The sequence below is a fragment of the Sphaerodactylus townsendi genome, linkage group LG01, assembly GCF_021028975.2.
Source record: "Sphaerodactylus townsendi isolate TG3544 linkage group LG01, MPM_Stown_v2.3, whole genome shotgun sequence".
Lineage (NCBI taxonomy): Eukaryota > Metazoa > Chordata > Lepidosauria > Squamata > Sphaerodactylidae > Sphaerodactylus > Sphaerodactylus townsendi.
In genome coordinates, this window is record NC_059425.1 from 82,364,470 (window position 1) to 82,382,950 (window position 18,481).

At 39.2% G+C, this 18,481-nt stretch overlaps 1 protein-coding gene across 3 annotated transcripts in view; it reads right to left on the reverse strand.

Annotated features, from left to right (window-relative positions):
• The window catches only part of FMN2 (formin 2), a 103,394-nt gene that overhangs the window by 36,510 nt on the left and 48,403 nt on the right, over window positions 1-18,481 (reverse strand). For 2 of the 3 annotated variants that reach the window (XM_048485575.1, XM_048485567.1), the window contains 2 exons: window positions 13,878-15,484; window positions 11,097-11,241 (listed from right to left, as the gene is read on the reverse strand). In XM_048485575.1, the coding sequence (XP_048341532.1) occupies window positions 11,097-11,241; window positions 13,878-15,484 (1,752 nt within the window). The remainder of the gene's footprint in view (window positions 1-11,096; window positions 11,242-13,877; window positions 15,485-18,481) is intronic. The other variant, XR_007243578.1, reaches the window with a different exon arrangement.

Below are 18,481 nucleotides of genomic sequence, written 5' to 3' on the forward strand. Positions count from 1 at the left end.
CCTTATATACATTACAACTAGCAACTTGTATAGTAGGATCAAATGCCCAGTTTTTCAATAAACAAGGCCATACATAATTCAGAAAAAAATCAAAATAGCTATTTAAATCATGAGTATTAAAATGTTTATATCTAACTCTAATGATAAAACCTTATTGTTAGCACTGTCAAAATATACACAATGGGCACATTTCAATCACCAATATTAATAATTTTGGTCAAATTGATGTTACTGGAAAAGAGCTAAGTACATGACTGAATGGGACTTAGCAGTGCATACGTCAAGCTGAATTTTGACCATGAGGTAAAAAGAGGTAGTCCTAAATATAGCTATTCTATGAAACTTAGCTGTGCTTAAAATATATAACTCAGAACAACATCTTGGCCAATAATTTTTTTTTAAAGCCTCAAAAGATCAACAGTGATTAAGGGTAGGCATGCCTTAATCCTATTGAAATTTAATATTTAACAGTTGTTCAAGACATACTGCTTACATTGGAATTAAGGCAGGGCCACTAATTATGAGGCAACACAGGGTTCCAATCTCAAGTTTGTCTTGTAATGTTAGTTCAGGAAAAGTGTTTGAAGGGTTAGAGAGGTTAAATTAACCCTTCCCGTATCTGCTGACTGTCTTCTGTTATTCCTCTCCCAGGAATTTAACCAATGTATCTAGCCGGGTTCCATGACCCGAAACAAGCCCAACTGAGCACCCCAGTAGGGACCACCATAATTGTTAACACCTAAAGATTCTCCTGCTAGACTGCCAGAAGCCTGGATAAAATATTCAGATTGATATCAAATGGGGGGGGGGGGACTAAAACTGGAAGGAATTCCCCTGGACACTTTAGCCAGGAAGTAGCCCACCTGCTGGAATGCTCTATGGCAGACACTAATAAAAAACCTTTTATCTCAAGTTTTCAAGGCCTTCTCATCCTCAGGCCATGAATAATTGCGCCATGCATGGTGTACAACAACTGAGGCTCTTGACTTTGCCAAAACCTCTCCACTCTTCCACTTAATACAAACATGCTCCAAGGGTTTCCAGCCCTGTCCCAGCCATTGTCAGTCTGACATCTCAGTTACATCTCAGCTTCTTTTCCTAACTCAATCCCTAATTTCATCATCCAGTTTCCTTGTGGGATAACTTTAGCAGTTATTTTCAAACTGTCCAATAGATTTCAAGTTTAAACTCTAAGTGCAATCCTGTCCAAGCAAAGTCACTGAATCTCTATTGAAAACATTAAAGGTGAATAAAAATCACCCTTCAGATCTCCAACCTTTGTACTAGGTTTTTGTGCCCAAGCCTACTTCCCAAATCTTATGGTTGACTCACTTCATTGACCCCCATTCTTTGACTAAATGTGCAGGCAGGCAGGTCGTTGGGTGGAAGTAGAGAAGAACTGTCACCTGTGCTTGACCTAACCACCATTGGCAGTAGCAGCTGTGCAGGTGGGCAAGCTATTCAGTGAGTGGGCAACACAGCAAAGGAATGGTGGAACAAAAAAAGATGGGATTCCCCCACAATTCTCATGGGTTCTCCATTTATCTACTATAATAGGAAACAGAGTTGTAGCATATTAGGACCGCTTGCTAATCTGGAGATAACATAGTTTGTTCTAAGTTGACTTATAAAAAACTAATTCAGAATTTGACTTATAAAAAACTAATTCAGAATTTGTTACAATAAATTTGTTTGTATGTTCATATTAGGGAACACATATGGAAACTTTGCTGGACCATAAGTGGAACAATTATGAAGCCATAAACATCAAATTATGTTAATATTTCTGGTGCCTACATAGATCCATAGAACAGATTAACAGGGAACTCACAGTAATTGCCTCTATTTGCTCACAGGCATATACAAAGTTAAATGCTCCCCACAATCAAAAACATGCTGAATGGGTATTCTGGTTTCACATTCCTACAGCACAGTGGCTGCAACAATACACAGCTAATTTACAAAATATGAATATCATCATAAAGGCCTAAAATAGTCCTCAAATTAGAAATAAAATGAACCCATTAACTGCAGAATATAAGCCTACAGGCTACAGACTAATGACACCATTAAAACAGAGAAACTACAAAAGTTTGCTAACCAAATCTCTACAAGATCAAACCATCTCAGACACAATAGAAATCTCCTGTTTTAATTTAGAATCTGGACCTGTGCTTTAAAAACAACTTTTAAAAAACATAAAGGAAGCTAAAGATATTATCAGCATGCTAATAGTTATAAGGAAGTTTCTAACTGTTGAGTGGCTCTTGCTGTTGATCAGCAAACAAATGATATGCCAAATTTATTCCTGAAGAGATAACACAAGTAAAAAGAGTCTGATAGTTAATGAAAGGTAATGCATGGCAGATGTTAACAAGCAAAAAAAAAAAAAGAGTATCTCTTTCCCCCCAAATAATATCTTGCTCATGCAGAATTTGTTTTGCAATAAGTTCTACTTTCTGGAACAAATTTAAATGCTGATATTCAGAGACAACATCTGAAAGTTGTTACTCATTATAACTAGCCAAATTACTGGTTGTTACACTTCTCATAAACGGAATAAGAAGTTTGCAACAACACAATACTATCTTATTAGACAAGGAATGTAAATGCCTATACTTAAGCATTCAATACAAGACCCACCAGTACGAGGCTGGCTTTAAGGAAACCCAGTTTTTTCAACTGACCCGCATTCCAGGCATGAGTGGTGTGAATTGGCAATGCCATCTGTTTGAGAGAACATCTACTCCTTGAACAGTAGGCTGGATACCACTCCTACCACCAGATGGACCAGACCTCCCAGACCCAATCTTATTTATCCCAGTAAATCAAGGTCAATCTGCCTTGGATCTTTGGGGGAACAGGTGATGTTTCTGAAGGCTTTCCCATACACCTGCTTTCCCTACCAATTTCTTACTGCTGAAAATATCTGCTGTAGTAGAAGACAAAATAAAATAAACACTCTTGTATAAGCACAGAGTGTACAAAATCTGTTATCTAAAACTAATTTAGATCTATTATCCAAATCTGCTCAACCAAATGTATCCATATGTCTAATATACCTAAAAGGAATCTAAATTAAATCAAAATACATAATCTTTCTATTAATCTACAGCAGCATTCCCTACACATTCTTGGCTATGGAGTCCCTATGGGGTCTTGAATTCGGTGGAGCCTTAAAATGTCATGATTTTAAATTCAATAGATACCTTGTTAGGCAAAGTTTTGGAATTCTATTTTTATTTTCTGTGTATTTCTTAGAAATAACAGGATCATCGTAGCTAGAGATCTTTGTTCCTTAACTTTAGGGGATGAGCACTTTCCCACACTTTGACAAACCCATTTAATGTAAGAAATGATAATGGAAAGCTGGTCCCTTCTTGTTTTTGTTGTGGAATAAAGTGGAAATCTGATTTCACACAACATTTCACAAAATGTGGGTACTGATGATGAATCATGATGCTCCAAAATTTAGTGAAAGTTAATTGAAATTTTGTATTGTATAGATGTTTTAGTCATCCGCAAACCAAACCAGCAATTGGGCCACACAGTATACAGAAAACCTACGCACACGGATAGATATCTACACAAAAACTCCAATCATCATCCAGGGCAAAAAAGGAGCACCGTAAAAACTTTGGTAGATCGCGCAAACAGAATCTGTGAACCCCACCTCCTTCAAGATGAATTGAATCACCTAAACAGGGCTCTACAGGCTAATGGTTACTCTAATACAGACATCAGAAGGGCTGCAAGACCAAGAACAAAGATAAAGAGCCATCTAGAGGGAAAGTGTTCTTACCATACATCAATTGAACCACTGACCAAATAGGAAAACTGATGAAGAAGCATAACCTACAAACAATCTACAGACCCACTAAGAAAATTCAACAGATGCTACGTTCAGCAAAGGATAAGAGGGATCCTCTAGCTACGGCAGGAGTCTACTGCATACCATGCAGCTGTGGACAAGTCTACATAGGAACCACCAGCAGCCCAGCGCGAACCCATGACATCGTATCCAAAGAACACGAAAGGCACTGCAGACTATTTCAGCCAGAAAAATCAGCAATAGCAGAACACATGATAAACCAACCTGGACATAGAATATTATTTGAAAACACAGAAATTCTGGACCACTCCAAAAGCCACTACGTCAGACTACACAGAGAAGCCATTGAAATCCATAAGCACATGGACAATTTTAACAGAAAGGAAGAAACTATGAAAATGAACAGAACTTGGCTGCCAGTGTTGAAAAATACTAGAGTCAAGACAGTGTCTAACCAGCTCCACACAAACATAGGATGACTATAGACAAAGGAAACAAAGGCCAGGATACTTCTATTCAGATGCTCCCACCAGTGACCTTGCTATCTCCATTGTTACTCCCATGCTATAGACTTCATTGTTACTCATACTTCTATTCAGATGCCCTCAACTATTGACCTGGTTGTCTTCTTTGCTATTCACAGACAATGTTTCTTCACCCACCCTGGACACTCCAACAGGTATATATACTCCACTTGCTTTCCCAACATCAGATCCTCTGAAGATGCCAGCCACAGATGCAGGCGAAACGTCAGGAGAGAATGCTGCTAGAACATGGCCATACAGCCCGGAAACCACACAGCACCCAAATTGAAATTTTGTTTGAGCTTGGAATCAGAAATCATTTATTTTCAATCAAATGCAAGTGTACTAACTACAAACACATCCCTTCTATGCTAATTCAAGCATTCAATCCAGGCCATTGTTAAAGAAAAAAAAAACTAAATATAAAATATTCGTAACATTACTCTCTTCACATACATTAAAAACACATCCAATTCTAGCCTGAGATTCCATTTTGTAAGCCACAGTCTTTGAACTGACTGCAATTTTTCATTTTCTTTTCAACATTAAAATACCCAAGTTCTATGACTGGATGAAACAAATGTCATTTTTTAAAACAGAACTAATCCCCTGTTAATATACAGCATTTCTGGGTAATTCTCTTTTGTACAACAATGGATGAAAAATTTCTCAGATTGTTTAGAGTCATATATGTACTAACAAGTAAAAATAAGCCTCTTCTTTATCAGGGGACAGAACAATAGATGTAAACATTTCATTAATTAGAAACAATAATAGAATCCTCCATTTTTAAAAGTGCCAAGAGCAAATAAAGGAATATTTAAAATGTCTGCTTTTAAACTGCAGCATTGCGCAGTGTCCCCCCTCCCCTTTCCAAGGCACCTCTTTTTGACTCCAGTTAGCTTATTATTTCTTGGAACAAACAGCCTCTTATTTCTTGACAGAACAAGGCCATAGATTTAGAAAGGAGAAGGAGTCTTTCCAGTTAACTTTTAAAGACCTCACCATGCCAACAGAGAGAAAACACAAACCAGGGTTCGTCCATTAAGCTGGAACCACATGAGGATGGAGTTAATTGCTAACCTTGTTACATGTATTCCCTATAGGCCATTTTGGGAATAAATAGTTAAAATTCAGGATACAAATATTTAAATCCATCAAAGCAACAGAGACAGCATAGATCCAAAACAGATCCCTTTAGATAGATGATAGATAGATAGATAGATAGATAGATAGATAGATAGATAGATAGATAGATAGATAGATAGATAGATAGATAGATAGATAGATAGATAGATAGATAGATAAACCTTTATTAGGCATAGAATCCATATAACAGCCAACATTGTCCAAACAAGTATCCCATACATGAGAACCATCGCAGGCAATCATTTCAAAGTTTCTATAAGGAACCTAGCTACAAAAGTTAAAATCTCAGAGGCAGAATTGTTTAGTAGAAACGTAATCTTCCCCACAGCAGAGTATTCATTAAAGATTACAGGACAAAGAGCAAAAAGTCTGGTCCTAGATCCCTCGTATTTGGGGCAGTCAAGCAATATATGTTCCATAGTTTGTATTGCTGTGATACAATGACACTGGGGGCTCTGATACATAAACAGACCCCTTTAGATTCTAGCACCACCACTGGAATAATACTGAAAAGTTCTTTACTCTGATAATGATTCAGTGAATAAGCATTAAGTGCAATTGCCTTTACACCACATATCCCATGATTACATGGAGCCTATACACACCACTGCTGAGATCTACTTGCAACCGTTACATTGATTAAGGCATGTCTAAATATTATATATGCAGCACCTCAGCAGGAAAAGAAACTTTTAATCACTGCTTACACTAGGGGGAACATAGTAATACAGTTATGCATGCTAAAGAAATGTCTGATTGTCTACTGAGTCTTCAAGAAGGTTCCACACATCTGAAAGAGTCCCATTACTGTGCATATGGGTGATACAAAGGAGCAGCTTGAACATTTGTATTATCCAGTGTACCATAGCAACTGAAATGTTAGAAGTTCACTAGATGATCAGTCCACACACTCATATCCCAAGCTACTTCACAAGTTTCATTATGAGGATAAAATGGGAGCCGGGAGAACCTTAGGTGTCTTGGAAGCAGGGCCTATAAAGAGTAGTGCCAATGAGGAAGGGGAGGCAATGCTTCAGGCGTGCACTGCAGTGGGGGCATGGCCAAGGTGTGCGTGGGTCACGCTGCGGCAGGGGCGCAGGGAGCGTGCGTGCTCTGGGCGCCGTTTCCCCTCACTCTGCCCCAGTATAAAGCCTCTGGTGACGTAAAATTGCATTTCTTAATTACAGCAGTAAATGGGTCTGGTGGCATTTCAATTTCCTGGGAGCATCACAGGAGTAAGCTCGCCATTTACATGGGATGCCATTGCCTGTATTAGAAGATTCTTCAAATGAAAACTAATGGCAAGCAGCTTAAATAGCCACTGCTTAAACACCTTAAGTTAATGGTTCTAATGAAGTGGGTCGTCAGTCATTTCTATGTACTGCCTGTGTGAAGAACTGGGCATTAAACAGTCCCACGAGCATGGGGAAAATGTGATCTTAGGCTTTGTTCACCAATCAGAGCCTACAGAGAGTTGGCTTCTCACACTGATAGAATTGAAATATAGAGAAATTTTAAGGAAAAGCTATAGGGTCATCTTTTTTTTACTCTTGGTGAACTATATATACAGGCCTATACTCTGAGAATTAGCAAAACTTGGCTACCAATAATTAAAAACACCAGAATCAAAGGCCAAGAGCATGCTAGGTTCATGGACAATGGACTCCACCCAGACACAGGGTTTGCATTCACTAAGACTGTTGCTGCTGCCAGGAATGCAAATGTGAATCATTCTCTGGACTGGAAAACCCCACCCGCAATACAACGCTATCAACCACACCTTTGCATAGCAAGTTCCACCCAAACACTTACTGATTGGTCCCCCACCCTGGGACATGGACAATATATACCCCACTAAAAATATTTCCATCTCACTGGACACAGTGTGTAACAGACTTCCCTCTGTGATACACCTCTGAAGGTGCCAGCCACAGATGCGGCGAAATGTTAGGAACAAGATCTACCAGACCATGGCCACACAGCCGGGAAAACCCACAACAATCAGCTATTGAGCTGTATTCAATTCTGTGCAAAGAACTACAGTGGTAAAGACCCCTACTCTAGCCCTAGCCATATGAAAAAGCACTTTAGCTCTTTTTGTCCCAACATAACATACAGTTATCACAACTTTCCCCATCGTGGTTTTGATATATTGTGGGTCAGCATAAGAATTTAAATGGGAATTTTTAGGTTATTTTGTGGAAGCCGCAGACAACATGTGAAGGCCGGTAGGCAACACAAAAAAAGTTTAGAAACTCAGAAATGCATAAAATATATGTATAGTATTGTATAATATAACATACTTATATTTTAATAGCATAAATACACAATTTCGATTTAAATGTTAAAATATAAGAAAAATTTAAAAATTCAGACTTCTTCTCTGGTATGAAAGGAGGACCAATATTTTTACACAGATTTCCAGATTGCTCTAGGTCAGTGATGGCAAACCTATGGCACGGGTGCCAGAGGTGGCACTTGGAGCCCTCTCTGTGGGCACGCGAACACAGAGTTCGTCATGTGGGGGATGGAAAATCACCTCCACACCCACACACACATCTAGGCTGGCCTGGGCCACTGAGCACGACGTGTGCGCACCAAGCTGAGAAGGGAGGACTTGACTGGCGGGCTGGGTGCCTGTGCTCCAGGTGGCTGCTGCCCGAGGGGGGGGGCGCAGAGGAGGCAGAGATGCTAGAAAGACACAGAGCGGTGCATGCGGGACTTGCTGGTGGCTAGAGCAGGCTGGCCCCTGCTCGAGCGGGTGGGGCAGAGGAAGAGGGAGCCAACCAGTTTTTTCTAAACTAAAACCTCAGCATTCAGGTTAAATTGCCGAGTTGGCACTTTGCGATAAATAAGTGGGGTTTGGATTGCAATTTGGGCACTCGGTCTCAAAAAGGTTCGCCATCACTGCTCTAGGTGCTGCTCCCTAACCCCAGTAATGTTGAAGAAATAACTGTATGAATAATTAATAATAATAGGCACCAGCTCCCCAGATTATACCAACATGGTTTTTAAGATCTGTTGTTAGGGGGAAAATTACAACTACTGGATGATAAACATTCTAATTAAACAATAGATCAAGTAATTTGACTTTATATCCATTGTGCCCTTAATATTTTTCCCATCACTATTTCCATAAATCATGCTTGTTTGACTTGAAAACAGTTCCTAAACAAATAGTTATGACACAGTGGTTGACTATAGTTTCAACAACAGCTCTGTTTATGGAACAGCCTTACAAATATTACACATTATTAAGTTATGAGAATTAACCAGAGTCCTTTCACTCAGTATATATTTCTGTTATGTCTCTCAATGCATAATTTCTTGTCCATAAAGCCTGGAATTATTAACTAGCCAAAGATACAAAAGATAATACTTGTGTGAACTTTATTACTTTATTATTGAAATAGAAGTCAGCTTGATTTACATATTACAGGCGCCGTTACAAGACAAATGGTCAAACTTTTTAAACTTACTAAATTAGAGTTATTCAATATACTGCCTGTGCAATGTTGATTTTGGTAAATAAATTGAGATTCTTGTGGTCAACATGGATTCTTAAACAGATATTAAATCCAACTTTTATGATTGGTATTTGGGTTTTTTCTAGCTTACTAAAACATGTTTTTATATATAATTGTTATATCCGTAAACCACATCAATATGACAGTTATCTCATTCGGTTTGATTATGTACGTTTCCCCTGTTCTCCCCTCCCTTGAAATGTAGCCAGCTTCAAATACTTGTCTCCTAGCATCCACTAAAAATAATACATTTTCCAGTTCTACATTTCAGTTTATGAGGTTGTTAAAGGGAAGATACTCTTTATCTATTAATTTCACAATCTACTCATTTTGAGATGAACCTGAGCAAAAATAATTCAAAACACATTATTATGCCTTTTCAGTGGCAATGTTGGCATCAGAATACTTATTTTTCTGACAACAATTTTATCTGCAGATAACTGTTGTCACAGTAGATAGTACTGGCTACAAGCCAATGATCTGTTACTATTCATATACTGAGATGAAAATTTGTTTTGCAGAAGACAACTCCTCCTGAAGACCTTTACAGCTATTCAGCTCTACTTTAAAAAACAACAACTTTGAACTAATGCACTCATTGCAAACCAAGCAAACATTGCCAGTCATTACAAACCATAACGACTAATGTTTCAACCATAACTACTGTCGTCTCATTTAACCACCATCTGCCAAACCCAATTTAATAGCCATTATTTCATGGTTTGCATAGCCTTGCACTGCTAAATCTTGTGATAATGAAAACAAATTCTACAGAGCAGACACACCCATTTATGTTAACATAGAACTACTCTATTGTAAGTCATCTGGAAGAATACTCAGTGGAAGACAACAGCAATTTGGGTATTTCTTCCACAAAACCATGAAGCTATTTACTGTGGTGTACTGAAGAAAATATGGAAAGTAACATAGCTTTCAGTATAAAATTATACCTTGCAAGCATTGTAAAAGTTCAAAACAATATTTATCTGCTTGAAACAGATATGCTTATAAAAATGGAATTAGGTAAAAGTGAAAAAAATTAAAATAGTCCATGTTGATCTCAGCAGTTAGTTTTTCAGCAACTGAAAAGGTATTTATTTATTCAATTGAGCGTAATGAAAATAGGATTCTTTAGAGCTGAGGAACCCCAAACATCCAATTGTCCCTTCAGTCAAGCAAAGTGTTCTGTACAGTGGCCAACTATTTACTCTGGAGGGCCAGTGAACAGGGCATATAGGCCTTGGTCTTCCCATGATGTTAGCACTGGTATTCTGAAGTCTGCTGCTTCTGAATATGGAGATTGCTTTGATTTATCATGGTTTGTAGCCAATGATAAAGCATACCCCCTTTTAAAACTATCTATAATTGTGGCCATCATTATATCTATTGGCAGTGAATGTCAACACTTATAATTGTGACCAATTTGTTTAAAATGTTAGTTGTTGCAAACTCCTTCCAAGTCCTGCCCCACAGAACCCACAAGCTGAGGTTACATTTGCAGCTGGAGAAAACCAGCTGAGGAGGATGGTTTAATATGGGGTGATGGCTACTGGTTCTCAAATCAAGTCAATATCAAAAGTTTAGATCCATATAGAAAAAAAATTATATGATTTCATTTCTTTTTTAAAAAGCACAATCCTTCAACCAATGCTAATAATGGGAAAAACTGACCTAGTTTCCTCAAATTACATAGTTTATTATGTTGGTGTCATTACATATTTTTATATGTCATCTCATAAAATGAACCTACAATAAATGCCCATGCTTACTGAAGTCTGAAGTTGAATGTACCTCTGCCCCAAAGCCTGTGTCCTAATTATGCAACTGTCTACTCGTTTCAATTTTCTCTTTTTTTTGTCACCATGATCCTTTGCCTCTTCTTTCATCCTCATGTATACCATCTGTTCACAATACACACCTCTATATGCACCAGCCACGTACTATTAAGGACAGATCTACACCTGTCTCCTGCTACTTCATTTCTTTCTGGAGGTTTAACAAGTTCCACAAAGGCCTGTCTGCAACAAACAAACAAATAAGCCAAACAACATAGTGAGTACTCACTTGCTTGTTCTTTGTCTTTGTAATGGTGTCCGAAATGGGTTTCTTCCTCTCTTTAACAGCTGTTTTAGAAAACAGTTCTTCAAATTCATGATAATCTATGGAAGGCTCTTCAATTTTTTCCCACACAAGTGAAGCACTAGAATCTCTAAAGTTAAGCAAAAGACCTATGTAGGGCAACATCAAACTAAATGTTTACAAAATGGTGAGATGAAGATAGATAATGAATATTTAACTTGTGCACTGAAAAACAGCATTCATTCTTTTCTAGTTGAAATGGTCTTCTCAAAAGAAAAAAAGCTGAAATATTGAACATCTCTATTTTGAACATATGTAAGAATGTATATTGTCATTATTCTCTCTACAGTATCAAATATTATTGTTTACTTGGATTACATGTGTATCTCAATAAATTAAAGTATCCACATCTATCCAGTTAACTAAACGACAACCACATCTGACTGCCAGATATCATGAGAGTAGCCAAGAAAGTGATTGTGGTCTGGAAAACAATTATTTGTCAGATAAAATTAACCCGAAATTTAAGCTGAGGAAGTGTACAGAAAGAATAAAAACAAAATATTTCCAGAAAAGATAGTGTGTGTTTTTAACCAGAACTATTGAAAAGAGCTCTAAATACTGTCCCAGACATTAACAATTGGTGCACATCTCACACTGTCTTTGCCAATGTCTGAAATGGAGTTGCATAAAAAAAATTACTGTCTCTTGCAATTTCTTGGAATTTTCATCTTTCTCTCTTGAAAAGTAGCTGTTAGTAGCAGAGACTTATTGTGCGCTTACCAGCTCTTATCTTCCCCACTTGAAAAAGAGGGATCAGGTATGGGGGAGTCTGTCAGAAGGCAAGAGAAATGGAGGAAGGGAATCATGCGCACAGTATAGGACACAGCAAAATTTAAACATAGAACTTCATTTTTTAATGTTCAAAGAAACTCCACTGAACTTTCTGCAAACCACTCCCACACATAAAATCACACACACCACAGAAAGCACAGCCACACGTAGGCCATAACAACACATTGTGTCATGGGAAGAAAAGAAAGGCTCGTCCCTTGCACGCTCTACTTCTAAACAGTTCTCTTTGTGCCTTTTCCCCTCACTGACAGCACTCATTCCTGGAACCTGTTTTCAACATGGAGGGGACCTGTGTAAGTGATAATAAAAGAGCATGCCACTGATCACATGTATTGTCCTCAACCTTAACAGAGCACACAACAGAGGGAAAGGATCTACATCTGAGGGCATGACTAGGCATTTGTGTTCCAAACCCACTCTTTTAAAAATGAAACATTATCTCCTGATCTGGCTTGCAAGGAGCGTTGGGTAGAGTTACTACAAATCATTTGCATTTCTCATACAAAGCATGAACCCACACCTCCAAAATAGGCTGCAGGAAGGATATTAATGAATTTAAATGCTAAAACTTTGAATTTAGCAGGTCTTGAGTCACTGAGGGTGAGTAACAGAGTCAGACCATAAAAAGCAGAATTCAAATTCCACTTTTATAATGGGTGCATGGCTATGTTTGCAAACTCCCAAAGGGTTTAAGCACAGCCAGTGTTCATTTTTTCATCCTCAGCCCTCTAATGACTAATTTTGAAATAGAAGGCTGAGGACGAACATGTGAACACTGGCTGTGCTTAAATCCAACCTTTGTTGCACTTAGGATTTGAAGGCATGAAATCACAACATCAGAAACTTTCAACACCACGCGTGCCTATACCACTTGTGTGTACTTTAAGTGAATCTCAGGAGATGATAAAACAACAGGGGAGTATAAGAATATATGGGCTTCTGAACATGGTTGAAATTTCCCTGAGTGGTCCTAAGCAAGTCACACTCTCAAACTGAGCTTTCCATCTATACAAAGCAATCTTCCAACATGTACAAATTACAGTAAGGCTCTTCTGTAAGAGCTGATACATGCACACAGATTCTCCCATTAGGTAAGGTAATGGCTAAGCGACAAAGCTGCTTTCTATTCATTTAAGCAAATCTAGATTCCAGGTCTGCCTAAAGCCAAAGTACATGCTGACTGACAATCCTATTATGTGCTGTAGGCTAGGCCTTAGACTCCTCCGCTGTGCGCATAATTCTTCTCCCCAGGTCTGCCCTTCTGCCAGTCTCCTTCCCTATTGACAAGAGCAAGACATTTGAACTGAAAAATACTGTGAGAGACAAAGCCTTTCTTAATGTCACTAGGGTTGGTTCAGACATGCAGCAGCTGCACCAATGAATTTGGTATGTCCCAAACCCAGTGTACCGAACTAGTCACGTAATATAGTACTGGATTATTTCCATCATTTTTCTGACAATTTCCCCCCACAGCCAACAGAATTGGAACAATTCTGCATAGCCACGTTCACCTGATTTTCTCACTGACTGAGTTATGGAAACAGACCAGCCACTTGAAAATTGCAGTGGAAGGGTTTAGTACTGCTGCCACATATGTGAACTAGCTGCTGAAAAAAAAAACATTTTAGTTCCTCAACAGTTTTCACAAAACAATTCAGAAAATATACATGATAGGCTTATACGTGATGCAGAGAGAACACAATAAGCATTGTTGTACTTAAACATAACATATGAGGGAAAATACACCTTCCTAGCAATAATATTAAATTTGGTTATTCCTAGTGCCAGAGACAGAACAAACTACAGTGGTACAAGTTATGAACTTTTTCAGTTTTAATGCAGTTAATGTAACACAATTTTGTTAGAAAAACTGTAAAGAAACCAATCCAATATTTCCATTGTCCATGTTACCTTTTATTATGCAGCTGAATTCTTGTCCAATAAAGAGGCTTCATTGGTCGAGAAGGTTCTATTGCATGTTTCCTGCTCCCTTTTTCCTGGTGCATCCCCATTACAAATAAACCAGTTGGCAAGGGAGGTTGAGGAAACCCAGAAACGTGAGGAAAGTTAGCAGTTGGCGAAGGTGGCACACCCATACCAGGAAAAGGTGGGGGAGGAGGAGGGTCTCCCGCACCAGGCAAAGGGGGAGGAGGGGGAGGAGCTCCAGCACCAGGCAAAGGGGGAGGAGGGGGAGGAGCTCCAGCACCAAGCAAAGGTGGGGGAAAGGGTGGCATATTCATGCCTGGCAAAGGTGGAGGAGGAGGAGGAACACCTGCACCAGGTATAGGTGGAGGAGGAGGGGGAGCTCCTGCACCAGGTAAAGGTGGGGGAGGAGGTGGCAAACCCATGCCTGGCAAAGGTGGAGGTGGGGGAATGGGTGGCATTCCCAGGAAAGGGGGGGGAGGAGGTTGTGCCCCCATGTCTGGTAAAGGTGGAGGAGGTGGAGGCACTCCCATTCCTGGTAGAGGTGGAGGTGGTGGCACTGCCATCGTTGCCAAAGGTAGGGATGTTGGAGGTATCTGCAATCCAGTGGGAGGTATAGAAAAGAGTGGACCACCTATGCCAGGCAGTGGTGGTGCAGGCGGAATAGCTGCCCCTGGCAAAGGTGGAGGGGGTGGCACTCTCATTCCAGAAAAAGATGGTGGAGGTGGGATATCCATGGGTAAAGGAGGTGCAGGTGGGATGGTTGCAAAACACACAACAGAGGCAGGAGGAGGCATGCCCATTCCCGGCAGAGGTGGTGGAGGAATACCTTCCCCAGGCAATGGTGGTGCAGGAGGTGGCACTGTGCAAGATGAAGACAGGGGATATCCTGAAGCAGGTAGGGGTGGTGGTGGAGGTATTACACCTGAGTCAGATGAGGTTAAAATCAGGCCACCTGCTCCAGGCAGGGAACTAGACAGTCCTTCTGTGCCAGACAGTCCAATGGGGTAGCTGGAACTGGGATGAGAAGATAAGAATGGGGAATGTTCACTGCAGGTAATTGTCTCAGTATTTAAAGGTGGATAGGATGATACAAATTCCTCAGATGGTAATAAATTAGCATCTTGTCCTGAAGGCTGTAACATAGGTTGTTTATCTTGGGCAATATCCAACTGTACTGAAATCTGTTTTGGTGAGAGAACTAAAGATATTTCTGAGCAAAATGTTGTTTGCGGCTCAAGCGTTGGCAATAGTTGAGTTGTCCCTTGACTTGCATCCCCTTTGAGAAGTTGTGGCAGTGTATTGGCTGAAGGCATTGTGTGCATCAAACAATCTTCTGTTGGTGAAGTCTGCACTGACTTTGCAGTTATTGTTTTAGATGGGGTACATGGTTCCTTCTCATGAAGCCTTGCGTCAGAGAGCCCTTCAGAAGTTGGTTGATTCATCTCATCCCACTGAGTTCTAGAAGAAATTGGCAACTCTGCTGTTGGAAACTGTTTCTCTAACTCTGCAATTTTTGATTTCAGATCTTGTATAGTCTGCTCAAGCCGCTGAATTTCATTTGCACGCTCTTTTGATTTCATTATGACATCTTCCTAGAAAAAGGATATGATAAGGTAATATGGAGAAAAAGAATATGGCATTTGCTAGTAGAGCAAGTGAATGCTGACACAGAATTCAAAAAATATTGCCTAGCCAACTTTCTGAATATGTCATTTAATTGTGAAAGTTAAAGCACTATGATTTACTGCAGAGATAGGCTTCTGGTTTTGGTCAGTAGACTCACACCATTTAAAAAGCAAAATAGAGCTTTATTAACGAAAATTAGAAAATAAAGGTGTTTAAAATTGCCAAATACAGTTTGGCAATGACAAGATACACAGAAAATGACAAAGCTAATTTACTAATCACTTACTAAAGTCCTACACAGCATAGTTGTTTCTTGGAGTCTTAAGATTTCAGAACTTAAAGATAGTTTCTTTCTGGCAGCAATGTGGAGGAAGGGGAAAAAGGAAAAATCCTTTAACTGCTGCTGTAACTACTCTTATGGTAAACATTGGCTACAATCTCCTGACCCTTCATAACCAATCATAGGGCTGTTTTCATGAAATCTTCTAGGGACTAAATTGCCCCCTCTCCAAAGGAATGAGCAGGTTACCCCCTCACAATTATGAACTCTCGGCTGCAATGGATGTTCTAATCAAGCAAGACTGAAAACTTGTACTTCAGAGAGGTGGGGGGGGGGGGGAGAGAATGAAAGGCATTCTTCACCTGCAAAGGCTATAGACTAGCTAAAACTGGAAAATTCCTCCAAGATGGACACTCTCTTGACCCATACCCAATACGAGGTACTTCATACATTTGCTTTAAAATGTTATTCACTTGAACCTGCAAAGGAGATCCAGTTACAAAGAGGGAGAGACAGGCAAGCCAACACAATCAATATCCAAGTAGAAGACCACAATTTTATTGTATAGGTTCCATTAAATATTTCAAAAATGAATGGGCAACAGGGGCTCTTGCTGTATGCAAACATAATCCCATAAATTATCATAAACTCCCCTGCTACGTGCCCTTGGGTATGCCACAAAAACATATATCAGAAAGCTGTAGCAAACCTTCTCTTTGCCTTCCTGAAATGTATTTATTTCTCCTCTCCCCACTTTTTTGCACCTATTGGCAGTTCTTGGATTTTTTTTACAACCTCGATGCAAACACATTTACTTCTTTTTACTTCACTAGGCAATAATAAGAGCTAAACACTGGATTTAAAAAAGATATCCCTAATCAAATGTCTGTGGATTCATTACATTCCTTGCTGGAAGTCAAATCCAGTGACTCATAATGCAATCATAACTTACAGGTAATTGCAATCAATTTTTTGTCTAGAGTTCACCACATTTCCAAGTTAGTAGCTTTTTATACATAGTTGTCTCTGTCCAAACACATTTGGGGAGAAGACTCATGTGTGGTTCTACTGTAAAAGCAGAACTAATGTTCAATGTATTGTCAAAGGCTTGGCATCTTGAGAGGATCTGAAGATACTCTCAAGATGCCAGCCACAGATGCAGGCGAAATGTCAGGAGAGAATGCTGCTAGAACACGGCCATACAGCCTGGAAACCACACAGCACCCCAGAACGAATGTTGATTTACTGACATATATGTATTAGTTGTTTGAGACTGAGTTTCCTGGAGCAAATCACAGGCTATAAGCAAGCCAAATGACGTCTGCATTTACCACTGGAGACACTTTGGCTTGTAATGCTCAAAACTAGCCAAAGAACAACTATCCAGGGCTCCAGACCGTACAATGGAACAAGACTAAAGTACAACGTAGTTTATTTCTCCAATTATACTTTTTGTGCCAGTTTCTCACTCATTAAGTTTCTAATTAAAATCAGTTCTTTTTTTCTGCATTTGTGGTTCATTTTATTCAAGGCACCAAAGAAAAAAACAGGACATAATGGCAGCTAACACTAATGTTGATGGATGTGCAATAAATCATCAAGACTTCAAAAACTGGACACTCAAGGCACATGTATTCCTGCATATCTACAGCCAGAAAGACACCGGAAACCAGGTGTTTCATTATAAATTTCTGCAGAATACAACCAGTTTTATTTAGAAAGCAGGACATTTCCCACCAAGGTTCCTGTGAAAATAACCAATTATGCTTGATCAATATGTTGCTTGAGCCCCTCTCAAAATGGAATGCATTAGAGTTTACTTATGCTAGAATGGATCACACTCCTCTTGTAATTTCTGCAGTTAGAAAAGAATGATGCATAATGGCACAACAATATCAGCTTGATCAATTTTCACATGCTAAATTAATATTATGGGCCAAACCAGATTATAACATTGGGAAGAAATCTTTTTTATTGAAGGCTTGGGCCAATCCGGGGATTTTTCCACTTGACCAACTGATATGTTACGATGATGAGTTTCTGACATTCTCCGAGCTGAGGTCTAAATATGATTTGCCACCTTATGTAGAATGGCAAAAATTACAGTTGCAACATCTGTGGTTATCTAAATATGGCCCTGCAGCGTTAAGAGTTTTAGAGTCCCCTTTGCTCTTGGATGCTCTAATTGAGTCAAGACAGAAAACAAAACTTACAATACTTGTTTATAAATATTTGGTTTCAGTTAATAAATATGGCATTCAGAGTCTCAGGAATGAATGGAATAAGGAGATAGATAGCCCTGTTTTGCTAAAGCAATGTGATGTGGCCTTACAGTTTATACTTCCTCTCTTCACGAATCTTAAGTTCATACTTATTCAGCAAAAAAAAAAAATGTTCAAGATAGACAGGACACCATAACGATTTTTAGCAAAGGATTGAGTAAAGAATGCAAATGTGGTCCAGTCACATTTTTCTGGGAAGAAGTTATTACTCATATCAATTTTGTATTAGAATATTCACTTTTGAGGTCTATTTGCCCATCTCTTGAAGGCTAACCAATGGTCAATGAAAATCAGGGGTCCCCAAACTTTTTAAACAGGGGGCCAGTTCACTGTCCCTCAGACTGTTGGAGGGCCGGACTAAAAAAAACTATGAACAAATTCCTATGCACAAATGATTGTAA